Source organism: Agrilus planipennis, unplaced genomic scaffold (genome assembly GCF_000699045.2).
Source record: "Agrilus planipennis isolate EAB-ADULT unplaced genomic scaffold, Apla_2.0 scaffold17, whole genome shotgun sequence".
NCBI lineage: Eukaryota > Metazoa > Arthropoda > Insecta > Coleoptera > Buprestidae > Agrilus > Agrilus planipennis.
Window position 1 is genome coordinate 1,498,020 of NW_020439021.1, and position 13,402 is coordinate 1,511,421.

General features: G+C 31.2%; 3 protein-coding genes across 8 annotated transcripts; 2 read left to right on the forward strand and 1 right to left on the reverse strand.

Annotated features, from left to right (window-relative positions):
* Positions 1–719: 719 nt before the first annotated feature.
* Positions 720–5,268, forward strand: LOC108744350 (retinol dehydrogenase 14). Of its 2 annotated transcripts, XM_025976326.1 has the most exons (4): positions 720–859; positions 3,025–3,302; positions 4,258–4,494; positions 4,655–5,268. In XM_025976326.1, exons 2-4 carry the CDS (start codon positions 3,032–3,034, stop codon positions 5,143–5,145), a joined length of 999 nt encoding a protein of 332 aa, XP_025832111.1. In that variant the 5' UTR covers positions 720–859; positions 3,025–3,031; the 3' UTR covers positions 5,146–5,268. The 2 variants fall into 2 exon arrangements, with proteins under 2 accessions (XP_025832111.1, XP_018335560.1); XM_018480058.2 differs by lacking the exon at positions 720–859 and having other exon boundaries at positions 2,938–3,302.
* Positions 5,269–6,667: 1,399 nt separating this feature from the next.
* LOC108744354 (probable elongator complex protein 2) lies at positions 6,668–9,857 on the reverse strand. The gene is made up of 10 exons (XM_025976329.1): positions 9,657–9,857; positions 9,294–9,585; positions 8,993–9,229; positions 8,487–8,932; positions 8,269–8,424; positions 8,017–8,209; positions 7,795–7,947; positions 7,578–7,743; positions 6,998–7,492; positions 6,668–6,886 (listed from the first exon to the last, which is right to left on the reverse strand). The coding sequence occupies exons 1-10, from the start codon at positions 9,774–9,776 to the stop codon at positions 6,724–6,726; spliced, it is 2,421 nt and encodes an 806-aa protein (XP_025832114.1). The 5' UTR covers positions 9,777–9,857; the 3' UTR covers positions 6,668–6,723.
* A 281-nt stretch (positions 9,858–10,138) lies between these two features.
* On the forward strand, positions 10,139–12,238 carry LOC108744355 (interferon-inducible double-stranded RNA-dependent protein kinase activator A homolog). 5 transcript variants are annotated; one of them, XM_025976330.1, is made up of 6 exons: positions 10,139–10,283; positions 10,715–10,877; positions 10,930–11,225; positions 11,286–11,586; positions 11,777–11,917; positions 11,980–12,238. In XM_025976330.1, exons 2-6 carry the CDS (start codon positions 10,746–10,748, stop codon positions 12,226–12,228), a joined length of 1,119 nt encoding a protein of 372 aa, XP_025832115.1. In that variant the 5' UTR covers positions 10,139–10,283; positions 10,715–10,745; the 3' UTR covers positions 12,229–12,238. The 5 variants fall into 5 exon arrangements, with proteins under 5 accessions (XP_025832115.1, XP_025832116.1, XP_025832117.1 ...); XM_025976331.1 differs by having other exon boundaries at positions 10,726–10,877; XM_025976332.1 differs by having other exon boundaries at positions 10,739–10,877.
* Positions 12,239–13,402: the final 1,164 nt, after the last annotated feature.

A 13,402-nucleotide genomic window follows, 5' to 3' on the forward strand; every position in this document is an offset into this window, starting at 1 on the left:
ATTTTCCACAAAGTTTTTAGGAAATACAAAATGTTTTTCTCAAAAAAGTATTTAAACGCAAGCATTTCAAATAAATCACAACTCTGGACTTGATGAAGTAAAAATGAACCACTCTTTAATTTTAAAATTCACAATCGGTTGTTTTAAAATGAGTGATAAAAATCAATCTAAAGAAAAAGGTCTGGTAACTTTTTAACCTTATAAAAATTCTTTTGAACGCTTTATAAAATAGTGAAAAAGGGCCTCTAATAAAAAAATAAACTTCACTATCCTAAGAAAAGGGAAGAGGAAAGTTGTGAGTGTATATAGAACGATGCTTGGCACCCTACTTTTCCTGGATGGTATTTGTGGTCGAGGGTGACCCGCCGGGAGTGCTGTAACATATTTACAACCGGTCCAATTGGCGCACAACATTTACGATTGAGAGACCGTTTGGGAAAACAACAGGAAAACCATATTTAATGCAATAAAAAGTTTTAACATTTTGGGCGGTTACGTACCTATAATATTTCCTACAACTAAAATTGGAAAAATTGTATCACGTCATGTTTGTTAAAATTCTGAATAAAATCCAAATTTTTGTTGAAGCGTGCAACAATTGAAACAAATAAGCGAACTACCTATAAAACTGATTTCCATTTCTTTTGAGGTCACAGCACTTGGCCGGTTCAACGTCTAACTTTCTTCTTTCACTAGTGTTAGTAAGAACGGTGTTGAAACCTATTTATCGACAACTTCAACAGTTAAGTTGTGAAATGTGTATGTAATCGATCATTTCGATAGACTGGACACAATATTAGTGCTTTATAGTGAAACGTTAGTGCGAAAATTTTAACCCATTAATAACTTTTTTTAAAGGGTGAGAAGTTTTTTATGCACCACTACTATCAAACAAATGATGTTATATCAAAATAATTTCGAAGATATGACACATATCAACATTAATCAATAATTTTATTAAACTGATTAATAAAATACGCATTAACAACAAAATTTGAAAATGTTTAAGTATTATAAGTTTTAAAATTCCATTTCTTTACGTACGCGCTTATAGTAACGTTAACAGTAATGCTTTCAATGCTAATAGAGTAATTATGATAGGCAATTAAAACTATAGTAAACACATCTATAAATTAACTAGGTAGGTAGGTACCTCTAATAATTATGCAATTATAAAATTATAGATAACTTAATAGAAAATTATTCATTTTCAGTTTGATATCAGGGAGCAATAAGCAACTATTTAATTATTATTGTAATTTTATAACCTTATCTTACATATAAAGTAAATTATTGATTAACCCGTAAGTCCTTCAGAGAAAAATGAAAATCATGCTTCATAGTGGATTCAATGATCGTATAAGAACGATATTGTAATTTTGTATCATACTAAATATCAAAACTCACTTTAACAATATTAATTAGTTATTTAAATGACTACAATCCGGTTCTCGTATTAAATGCATACTATATATTCTACAGATAAAAAATAAGGAAAAACAATACATGAATTTCCTTTAAGTAAGTGAAAAATTTATTGCTAATCAAGAAGTATTCATACACATTTGCATCCGTAAGAAATATTTCTTCACATATTACCTACTTATGCCAATTAGAAAAACGTAAACGTAAATAAAAGGGAAATTTCGAAAGCAATTCTAGAAGTGTATCAACCACGTGTAAGTATGTATGTACAAAAATTAAAGAACTCGTAGAAATTGAAACAACAGGGTTACCCTATATTGATAAAAAATACTTCTTTTAGTTTTCTTCAATTGAAAACTAGCTTTAGGTACACCTTTTTAGTTTAACAGCTAATAATTATTAATTAACCTTTATAATCAGTTTCTTTAATTACAATTCAATCCAATTACATATTTGTCATATTCCTAAAGTACCAAATCAGACAAGTGTTCTCCTATTCATATTTCTACCAAATTCAGATACTATTTCTATATCATAAACAAAATCCCGAACTGAAGAGCATTTTTTTCTTGTGGTTACAAACAATTTCTACAAAATAATATGCAAATAACAATATGTTTACCACAGATTGCAATTACCTACGTATAAAGCACAAATAAATTTTATCAAAAAAGCAATTTTATGTAAATCACTTACCTACAATTGTATTTTCGACAACATTGATAATAATGAATTAATATTGACCACCTCAACTAAAACTACCACAAAAAGTGAAAGTTCGAAACTACGAGACACTAACTATAAAAAATTTAAATGTTTCTACCTGATAATACTAAAGTTTTACGTTTCGTGACCGTTATCAAATTAACTTATTACAAGACGATATTTCGCACATATTTATTCCCCTGGTTCTCTCGATAGACTGCCGCATAAAGATGAAATAAGTGGTATTTGTCTAATGTTTGTGCCTTTTTTTCCTTTTTTAAGAGATAAGCCTTTTATATACAATGCGTGCAAACAAGCATATAACTTTCATGTATACATATTTGGAGGTGACCTTTAACGGTCACACGGATGTTGCTACGAGAACGAAAAAAGTCATTATGATACACAGATTTATATTTTGAAATGTTTGAACGTGTTTTCGTCTTTTGCGGCTTGTTCCTTATTATTTTATATTTAGATAAAGGACACTAGCCTAACACATAATATGAAACGTTTGTTAGGTGCCTATTTTATATACAGTTCCTAAGAAAATATATTTTTTTAATGAATACCTGCAATTAATCAATTAGAATAGAAATTAATTGAAGGACAGTACATGCATCACTTGGTATATGTGTCCAAAACCATCGTTTTTAGCTGTTTTTTGTTTTTGATGGGACAAAGTACACCACGAATCCTAATTACTAGTAAAACGTTAATTGCCTGAAAAATCCAAATATTTAAAAACCGGTTTTCCGATTACCCCACGCGCTCAAGTTTACAACAACCCACAACCTTGGTAAGAAGAGCATACCAAGAAGAGTTACCATTACAAACGTTCGAGGTTGAAGAAATCGACAATGTCGTTGTAAATTAATTTTTATTCGTTTCTAGTACGACGATGATTCTTAACCACGAGCTCTGTTCTGAACTCATCAAATTCGCCGTTATCGGTGTCACAGTTGGTGCTTTCGTTGTGCTCTTGGTTCTTAAAATTTACGTTTACATTTCTTGCGGCTACTGTAAGAGTAACGCGAAAATGAATGGGAAAACAGTTATAGTAACTGGACCTACAGGAGGAATCGGCAAAGAAACTGCAAGGGAATTGGCCAAGAGGGGTGCCAGGGTCATATTGGCCTGCCGAAATGAAGAAAGTGGCAAGAAAGTTCGGGGTAAGTCAACATAACTTGTAATTATTCATTGATTTAGTTTCACGAAAAGTCGATGAGACAACAAAAATTTTGTTTGTATTGTCAGTTGAAGTTACAATTGTTTTGGTCTGACAGCAGCGTGATTAAGGGTTTTAATAACGTCTACAGTTTCTAATAAAAGTCCATGATTGCTGGCGTGTCTAACGTGGAATGAAAAAACAATCACCCTTCCAGATGAGCGTTTTTTCCCAAAAACTTTAAAAGTTAAGAACGGGGAAAGTATTGATTTGTCTGTACTGTACGGTCAACTTTACTCAAGTAGCTTTTACTTCTGTTCAAAATAATTCATACTTCTTTTTCTTACGATTACCGATCGATTATACAATTGCAAATCTAAATAATCACTCAAATATCAAAAACTATAATTATTTTAATGTAATTGTAAAAATTAATATCTATTATTTACCATCATTTGATATACTGAGGGAAGAACACTGTTGTTTCGTTTCATCGGAATTAATTACTGTAGAACAATTATGGTAATTTGTTTGTGTTATTTGACAGTGATATTTTAATCGCTATTGCTATTGCAATTTTTCCATTAGTCAGAATATTGACGTAGATTACGTACGAAATACCCAATAAAATAATAAAAACATAACTTCAATAAAATTATATTAACCATGTAAATGATTTTACGTTTTACCTACATCCCTATTCACTTTTCTCATTATTTTTAAATAAAAAAAAATTTAATTAACCACCACGTGGTGTTAAGAATTACATTGTATTTTATTGTAGAATATGCTGTGACCTTTTAATTCCATGAATTTTTTTAATAAATGTTCGCGTTAAAAATCCCAATAAACAATTACTCAACTACAAGGTGACGAAATAAACTGCTTACTGTTTTAATTGAAAATTGATACTAACGAAAATTTGAAAATTAATTACCACTTTTTATTCCTAATTTTAGACGAATTGGCGAATTCAACTGGAAATCAAGATATTGTAGTCAAGAAATTAGATTTATCATCCCAAAAATCAATCAGGGAATTTGCAGCAGACATAAACAGAACCGAGCCGAAATTAAACATTTTAATTCACAATGCCGGCACAGCAGAATCAAAATTACATGTCACAGAGGATGGGGTGGAATTAACCATGGCCACAAACCACTTTGGTCCCTTTTTATTGACGCATTTATTAATTGGTAAGTTTTATAATTCATTTAATAATACAATCTAAAACCCCACAGGCTCTTTACGTAATTATAAAAAAAAATTATTTCAGAATAAATCCAAGGGAAATCCCTGAAAGATTAAATGGTCCATTTCCATAACTTATACATAATTCTTATTGTTCTTTTCCAGATTTACTTAAACGATCAAAACCAAGTCGAATTGTTATTGTGGCATCTGAGCTTTACCGCCTTTCGTCTCTAAATCTAAATAAACTCAACCCGACAGATACATGGTTTCCTGTCTATTATTACTATGTATCAAAATATGCTAATATTTGTTTTACAAGGGAATTAGCCCGAAGATTAGAAGGGTCGGGTGTAACGGCTAACTGCTTACATCCCGGAATGATAGACTCCGGAATCTGGAGGAATGTTCCGGTACCGCTCAATTGGCCCCTGAAGCTTATAATTAAGGGCTTTTTCAAAACACCAGAACAAGGTTGCCAAACTACCGTTCATTTGGCTGTTTCAGAAGAAGTTGAAGGTGTTAGTGGAAAATATTTCATGGATTGCAAAGAAAGGGGTCTAAGTCGAGGTGCCATGGATGATGCCAAAGCCAAAAAGCTTTGGGAATTGTCAGAGAAAATAGTAAACTTAAGTGAAACAGATCCAAAAATTTAAAGACAATTTCTAGTGCCTTCAGGTTTTAATTCATTTTAAGGCTAAGCGTACATGTGTTACGAATATTTTTAAGTAAATTTTATTAATTTTTAAGAATTATTTTTTGTGTATACTCCAAGTATATTGAAATAAACATATTTTAAGAATAAAAGCGAATTGTTACTAACTTTTACATATCACAATAATTAATACCTACATTACCAAAATGATTAATTCAACATAGGTACCTACCTAACTTTAAGGAAAACAATAGTTATTAAAACCACTTTTCAGTAATGATACTTATATCGAATTCGAAAACAATGATTAAATATCTTTGTGCCGAAAATAAATTCATAACTTAATCACCTAGTTATATTACCGATATGGGTAATATCAATCAAAGTAGAAATTGTTAATAACACAGTAATAGAAACATATAAATATAAAACATCACTCACCCCTAAGTCCTTCACCTGTACGAGAACACATTAAAGTTTATCTTAAATTCAGTATCTTTATCACTATCAGTCATTTGTTTGTAATAACTATACCGGCCCGCGACTATCACACATACACAGTACACTGCAAAAAGACGGCACATTTCGCACATTAAATACTTGTTATTTTAAAGCACGTTAATATTAATAAATCCATGTTACATTTTAAACTATTTCTTTATGTTAACACGATATTAACTAGATATGTGTAGGTATATCATAAATTAGGTAAACTAAAGAAATGAAAAGGTATTACGTTCGTGAACTAAGCAAGCTTAAAGCAGCCATAGTATTATATGTATTACTACTCTAGTCAAAGTTGAAAGAAGATGTTTAACAAACGGATACAAATTAATGTAAAGCGCAATCCATCCCCCAAGCTATGCAGAAAAAATTAAAATTTATTTTTAATTACACTTAAAAGCACTTACGCAATATTATACTACTCATTTGCGTTTAATCATGAATATCAACCTACAATTGACACTCTTACGCATGGCACACTTTAAAAAAACTTCTGTCTTATGACTGGACTGCATGTCAATATAAATAAATCCCTGTTACGTTTAAAATTATTTCTTCGTCATAGCCAGGCTATGCGTAGGTATATGAAAAATTAGTTAAACTAAAAGAATTAAAATTAGGTATTAAATTCGTAAAGTAACCATGCTATTATATTATTACTCTATTCGATATTAAAACAAAACAGATGCAAAATTAAAGTAAAGCACAACCCACCCTTAAAAGCTCATTTTTGTGTTCACATAAATAAAGCTGTTACATTTAAAATTATTTTCCCATGTTAAACTGGATATACGCAACCATAAATTGGTTAAATTACAAAGAAAAAAGTTCTTTAAAAACTTAGAAAACATAAAGTAAACATGCTTTTACCAAGAGTTTTAAACCAACAAATGCAAATTAATCCAAATCCATCCCCAAACTCATTAAAAAAAATGTATTAGTACTTTTAACTACGTAAAAAGCTCTAATTATAATGTAACTGTAACTACCGTAAAATTAGTTTTAATTAAATTTTATTATCCAAACTACAAATATATGTACACATATAAAAAAATATCCTATTAATTCTTTAGGATTAGTTAACATACATATTATGTGGCAATGGTATATTGTAAATTCTAACTGCATGATCTGCCCCACAGCTTGCAAGTTGTAGCACTTCTTTATCCATTTTATCACCAGCAGTACCTTTTAAGGGCCTAAATCGCAATCTCCTTACTGTTAAATGATGCGCCATTCTGAAATTAAATATTCAACTATCAAAAAATTATAAAAATAAGATAGCAGCTTTTTCATTTCTCTTTCTCATTTAAACTCATTTTTTATTAAACTGAAATTTTGGGTTTTACCTGTTATCCATTTGTATATAATCCCTAAAATCGTCCTTGGGCCTCCAGAAGTGGACTGAAATAAGTCCAGTTTCAAAACCTAGAGCAATAATATAAAAATTGTGGGCTAAAACAGGTGCAAAAGCTGCTGCAGTTACAGATTCCCCTTTAAATTCCTTTATCATTATATGCTCATATTGTCCTAAAATATTATCCCTTGGTTTGTCGACATTTTTACCCCAAATGACAATTTTTCCGTCTCGAGACCCGGTAACAAAGTATTTTGAGTCGAATGTCCACGAACAACACCAAATAATTCGTGTATGAATCCCGGTTTTCTTGTCAGTAGTTGCAACTAATTCGAATTCGTTTGAAGAACTGTTACGTGTAAATAAAGACCATCTACGGTCCCGAGAAACTGATAATAGATGCTGGCAATTTGGAGAAAACTCCATTTGGACCACTGTTAATGAATGGGAAAGGAGCTTTTGACTTTGCGTCCACGTGGAAGTGTCCCTAGAATAAATACAAGCCATTAAAACGTTGAACGCATTTTTTAGTTAACATGATCAGCAAATTATTTAAAAACATTGTTCTATACCATAACAGAATAGCTGCATGTTCTTGTGTATTGGCTTTACATGCTGAGGCTAGAATGCTTTCATCAGCAGGAGAAGCTAAGGAATATATTTCGTATCCATGTCCATATAACTTTTGAACTTCGGGCCATAACGTGTTTTGAAGCAAAGTTTCCTCAGTAGGGGGTTCTACAAATATTACCATTTCATTTATATTTCAAACTAAATTAATTTAGTCACCATTTAAAATTACAGCTGTAAAATGTGATTCCTGAGGATAAGGATCCTTTTTAGAATCACTTTTAATATCTTCTATATTATCTTCATCATAAACAGCTTTGTTTGACAATCCCAAAGACGGCACCGCAGCTCCTTGAGGTCTTTCTTCTGTAACTATTAAGGTCAATTATGTATACTATTTGTCAACAAAATAAAAGAAACAAAAGTTAACTGAACACTTACATAAAATTTCGTCACCTTCCTGGTCTCCCTCAATTTTGCACAATCTTCTAAAATTTTCCACAAAGTTTTTAGGGGCTTTAAACGTCCTAATAACTTTCTCATCAGCCCCAGAGGCAAAACTGTACCTTGATAACATTGCTAAACTATTAATATCGTAGCCATGCACTTGGGGTCTTGCAATTTCATGCCAACTCTACACAATTACATTTATTTAATACTAAAAATTGTACTAAACACTTATGTTCCTATTACCGTTTTTGCACCCTTTGCAGCCCAAGGTGCGTGAATTCTAGTAGTTTGGTCATATGAAACGCTAACAACAAATTCTCCTTGGGATTCCCATGCTAAATCAGAGACTTCATCAAAGTGCCCACCCACTGTAACACTAGGCTCCCAAGTATGTGACTCCTAAAAATGATCTTTTTTTAGTATATTTAAATGTAAAAATCGCCACCCTTTAAAAATTATACCTTACAATATTTCCAAATATGGAAAGCACCATGGTATCCATGTGCCATAAAGCTATCTCCAGATGGACTAAACATTCCACCATAAAAGCCTAGCGTGTTTCCTCCAATTTCACCAACTCTCACATCTTCTACCCATAAGTTGCTCTCTTTTTCCCATTTCCAAATAATCATTGATTTGTCTATTGAAGAAGAAAGAAAAGTCATATTTTGAGGATGCCAATTAACTGAATACACCCATCCTTCATGTCCTCCAAGCACAGACTCCAATGATATAACATATTTCTCTTTTAATGTTACTAATTCTTTTCGTTTCATTACAAAATCAAATTGCTCAATGCTTTCTATATGGGATTTTACATCTATTTCCTTTTGTCTTGCTTCTGGTGAGATTTTCCATAATCGTATAAAATGATCTTGGGCACAAGACACCATAAATAAATCTCCATCTTTAAATAAAGATGTTAATAATTTTAAAAGAGATGCATAGACTAATAATTGTTACAAACCATTAATTTTGATGTCTAAACCACGTACCCAATTATCATGCCCTTCTAGTTTCTGACAGTGTCTAAGTTTGAATGGAAAATCATTTGACTTTTCTTCATCTTCTACATACAAATGTATATTCGAATCATCTAAGCTTGCTGCTAATATAATTAACTCCTGATCAGGCAAATACGACAACTTTAGTGATAATGATACTCCATAATTCAAATTTATTACTTGCATTTGGCGAAAGTCTTCTACACATTTCAAAATTATGATATAAATCAATCAAACTGTACCTACTTTTAAAGAATTGCCTACCTTTCTTGTTTTCTCTGAGCCATATCCTTATAGTTGAGTCAGCAGAAGTAGTTACCACAAGAGTTGAAGACTTCTTTGTATACATACTTTCTACGACATTTACATTACTCTCGTGGCCTTTCAATATAAACGAGGTATAATTATTGTCACGAAAAGTCCATACGATTGCTGTTCCATCAGCAGAGCCTGACACTAACTCCAACTCATGGTTGGACCCAGCAATCCACTGTACAGAATTCACCCGTTTTTTATGACCATAAAGGGTGTTGACAATTTTTCCTCCACTTCCATGCTGCATAATGAACCATAAAACCATTAAACATTCTTAATATAAAATAAGAAACGGACAAGGATAATACTTACGTTAATATCATAAATAAAAACGACATTACTGGAGGCGTAACATATAAGACTACCTCTTCCCCAATGTGCAGATGTTGGAACTTGATTACAAGCAGAAGAAACATATAAAACGTCACACATTCTATTTTATTTAACAATTTTAATAATCCTGCGATGTTCAATTTTATTTTTAACCTATATAACCTCTCCACATAAAATTCTTCTTATTATTCTTCCTTCATTTTTTAAAATTGACGCAATTCATACTCCCATATAAAATACATAAATTGTTAGACCGCTCAAATTTATGAATATATCTTTTAAAATAAATAGGTGGGGTACGTAATTAGTACATCTAATTTATAAATACTTAAATCAATGATTTTAGTACTTTTTGCAAGAAGTTTAGCAAAGTATGTATAAATTTCTATATGACTTTTGCAGATATTTCGGTATGCTAAATCACAAATGACAAATTAATCAAAATCCATAATATTCTAAATTTCAACAACTGTTAAAGTGTCGATGTTGTGTAAAAGCAGAAAATAAGTTATTTTAAAAAAATTACAAACAGTTGTAAATGTTAACTGTTATTAATTATTTATTATGTTTATAGTTTGATTATTATCTAACGTCTGTATCAGTAAGGTAAGCTTTATATTATTTTTTTAATATACTACACAAAACTTGCACCACAATAACCACAAAAAGATTTAAGCGGTTTTTGATCTAATCTATTTAAATTAAAGGTGATAATGTAATAGTATATAACATTTTTAACAATTTTCGTGTCTTTTAGTAAGACCTTAGAGTTTAATTTAAATTCATACCTGTACATGACTTGTATTTGTTTAAAAGTGTCTATTATATACCATACAAAATATTTATATTTTATGCGGTATTTTTGAAAATTCCTGTTTTATTAATTAATTGTATTAATTAATTGTGTATGTATTAAAAATAAGAATGATTCTTATGACCATTTACCGCGCAGTTTATTTGCGCATTATACTATCGTCAATAAATGTTTAAAATAATTTTGGCGCTAATTTCAATATTTTTTCATTAATTATACAAAGGAATTGTAAAGTGCAAAGGTTTAGATAAATAATGGAAACGCCCATTACTATGATCACCCAGGCCCCTCTTGTCCACAACAGCCATCCAAGAAAGAAGCCAGGACGAACAACCATTCATGCTATGTTATCAGAAAGATTGTCTTTAGGGGAAGCTGCTAAACTGGTCAGTTATATTGTAACAAATTCGAAAAAGGAATTATTAATTTATCCCACAGGAAATGAGATCACTTCACACTAAGACACCTGTTTCTGTTTTACAAGAACTCCTTAGTCGTCGAGGCATTACTCCCAAATATGAACTTGTTCAGATTGAAGGGGCTATTCATGAACCTGTATTTAGATACAGGGTGTTTTTAAGTAATGAATTTGTGGCAACAGGAACTGGCAGATCAAAAAAAGAAGCTAAACATGCAGCAGCTAAAAATCTTCTGGAACTGTTGGTGGGAAATCAGACTCCTGAACAGGCTAATTCTACCAATGGGACCTCAGCAAATACATCAACAATTGATGTGTAAATTTACATCTATTATATTTACATTTATATTTAAGTAACTTCTGATTTCTTTATTAGGACAAACCAGGTGGTATCGCCTTACGATGATAAAGTAATGGGAAATCCGATTGGATGGTTACAGGAGATGTGCATGTCTCGGCGATGGCCTCCACCATCATACGAAATGATTCATGAAGAAGGTTTACCTCATGAAAGACAATTTACTATTGCTTGTGAAGTCCTAAAACATAGGGAATTGGGAATGGGAAAATCGAAGAAATTGGCTAAAAGAATGGCTGCCCATAAAATGTGGCAAGCTCTGCAGGACATGCCGATGGAAGGAAGCAATTTACCTCAAGGTTTTGAAGATGATGAGGAGGTAAATTTTTTTTTTTGTAAAGTTTCGCTTTGGAAATCGGTATTTTTACTATCTTTCGGTTGCGTTTATTTCGGCTAAAATTACAGAATTGAAATGGCAAAGGAATACGACGAAAGAGAGTAAAAATATTGATTTCGGTGTCAGATAGTTCATTAGTTTATTAAATTTATTTCAATTATGTATTTTTTAGTTAAGCGCCAAAGTACAAAACCGCTATACCGCACTGAAAGATAGTAAAATTCAAACCCTCACGTCGACTCATTCTTGTAAAGTCTCGCAGTTTCATAAAAACTTGAAACAGTCTACAGGTGAAAAACTTAACGAACTCCAGGTAGTCGTCACTTAACAAGAAAGTCATTTTTTTATTAGCACTCAATCGATGTTCTGTTTCAGAATGTGAACCTGAATATAAAGGATTTCAATTTTGTCGAGTTCCTTCAAGAAATAGCGGCAGAACAGGAGTTTGAAGTCACGTACGTGGACGTTGAAGAAAAGTCGATAAGTGGCAAATGTCAGTGTCTGGTACAACTATCAACACTTCCTGTTGCGGTTTGTTATGGTTCGGGAACGACATCGAAAGACGCGCAGGCAAACGCAGCCCACAACGCTCTTGAATACCTCAAGATAATGACCAAGAAATAAGAAAAAAAAAGAATAAGAGAAGTTAACAGAAATTTCCTAAATCTCTTGCATCACTAAGCAGTTGTCGTCGTCGCACTGAGGGAAGATCATTGTCCGCGTCACTGCAGCTTCTTATACTGATATATGGTTATATAATACTTTAAATTTAGTGAATACGCCCCTGCAGGATATCCCACTCATGTTTTTAGGATATGGAGGTATTATTAAAATACTAAAATTATAAAAATGACGAGAATCCATAATGAAATAAGAAAAATTTATTTCAAAATTAGTAGAAAATGAAATAAGTGTAATTAAAATTCTAGTCAACCTTCTTAAATGTAGGACATACCTAGTTAATATCATTAATAGTTTTTCACTATATTAATATTGATATCTCTACTAGATTCCCAAATTTAGGTATTTAGAAATCTAGAAGAATCAAAATTAATAAAATGAAAATATATTGATAAAAACATAAACAAGGTGGCTAGGATTTTAGTTGCACTTGTTTCATTTTTCAACGAGTAATTTTTGAAAAATATTGTTCTCTGACATATCTATCACATATGTCTCAATTTAACTTTTTCGTTGTTGAAACCAATTAACTTAAGGATCAACATTAGGAATTTTAGTATTTTATTAGTATCTAATTCTAAAAAATATGTGGTATATATTGCTATGCATGGTATTCCGAATTTTTCTTCAAAAGAAGAAAGAAGTAACAAAACCTTATTTAGATTTTGTTCATTAGTGAATTATAAAAGCTTAAGTATTAATTGAGTTATATTACATATTAGGCCACATTTTTTATCTGATTCAATGGCAAAAATATGTGCAGAAGCTGCAGTGAGATGATGTCCATTATTACCTTTTTTATTACGATTATTTTTAGATGTATTTTTAAGTCACTTTATCCTTAAAAAAAACAGTACAAAACATGGATAGAAAAAGATTAAATTATTTTATTTATTACAATTAAATTTTTATTTCATTTGTTGACCTCCGTGAGGTTCAAATTGTACATATAGTTTTTGTTCTTTAGAAAAGTTAATAATGGGACATCATCAGGTCCGACGAGCAAGCAGTGTCATGTGACTTACAAGCTATACTTTGCATAGAATTAGTGGTTTTTTCAATTTTTATGTAAAAATACAAAAAGAAAACTAAAAACTCGGGAGTATTTTCTTACATA

Bases quoted from the DNA above. Each gene is read 5' to 3' on its own strand.
- LOC108744350 (XM_025976326.1), top strand. From the start codon at position 3,032: ATGATTCTTAACCACGAGCTCTGTTCTGAACTCATCAAATTCGCCGTT. The intron at 3,303-4,257 runs GTAAGTCAACAT...TCCTAATTTTAG, and splicing joins AAGTGGCAAGAAAGTTCGGG to ACGAATTGGCGAATTCAACT. The intron at 4,495-4,654 runs GTAAGTTTTATA...GTTCTTTTCCAG, and splicing joins ATTGACGCATTTATTAATTG to ATTTACTTAAACGATCAAAA.
- LOC108744354 (XM_025976329.1), bottom strand. From the start codon at position 9,776: ATGTGTGACGTTTTATATGTTTCTTCTGCTTGTAATCAAGTTCCAACA. The intron at 8,425-8,486 runs GTATAATTTTTA...GATCATTTTTAG, and splicing joins ATATTTGGAAATATTGTAAG to GAGTCACATACTTGGGAGCC. The intron at 7,493-7,577 runs GTATAGAACAAT...TATTTATTCTAG, and splicing joins CATGCAGCTATTCTGTTATG to GGACACTTCCACGTGGACGC.
- LOC108744355 (XM_025976330.1), top strand. From the start codon at position 10,746: ATGGAAACGCCCATTACTATGATCACCCAGGCCCCTCTTGTCCACAAC. The intron at 11,587-11,776 runs GTAAATTTTTTT...TGTATTTTTTAG, and splicing joins GTTTTGAAGATGATGAGGAG to TTAAGCGCCAAAGTACAAAA. The intron at 11,918-11,979 runs GTAGTCGTCACT...GTTCTGTTTCAG, and splicing joins AAAAACTTAACGAACTCCAG to AATGTGAACCTGAATATAAA.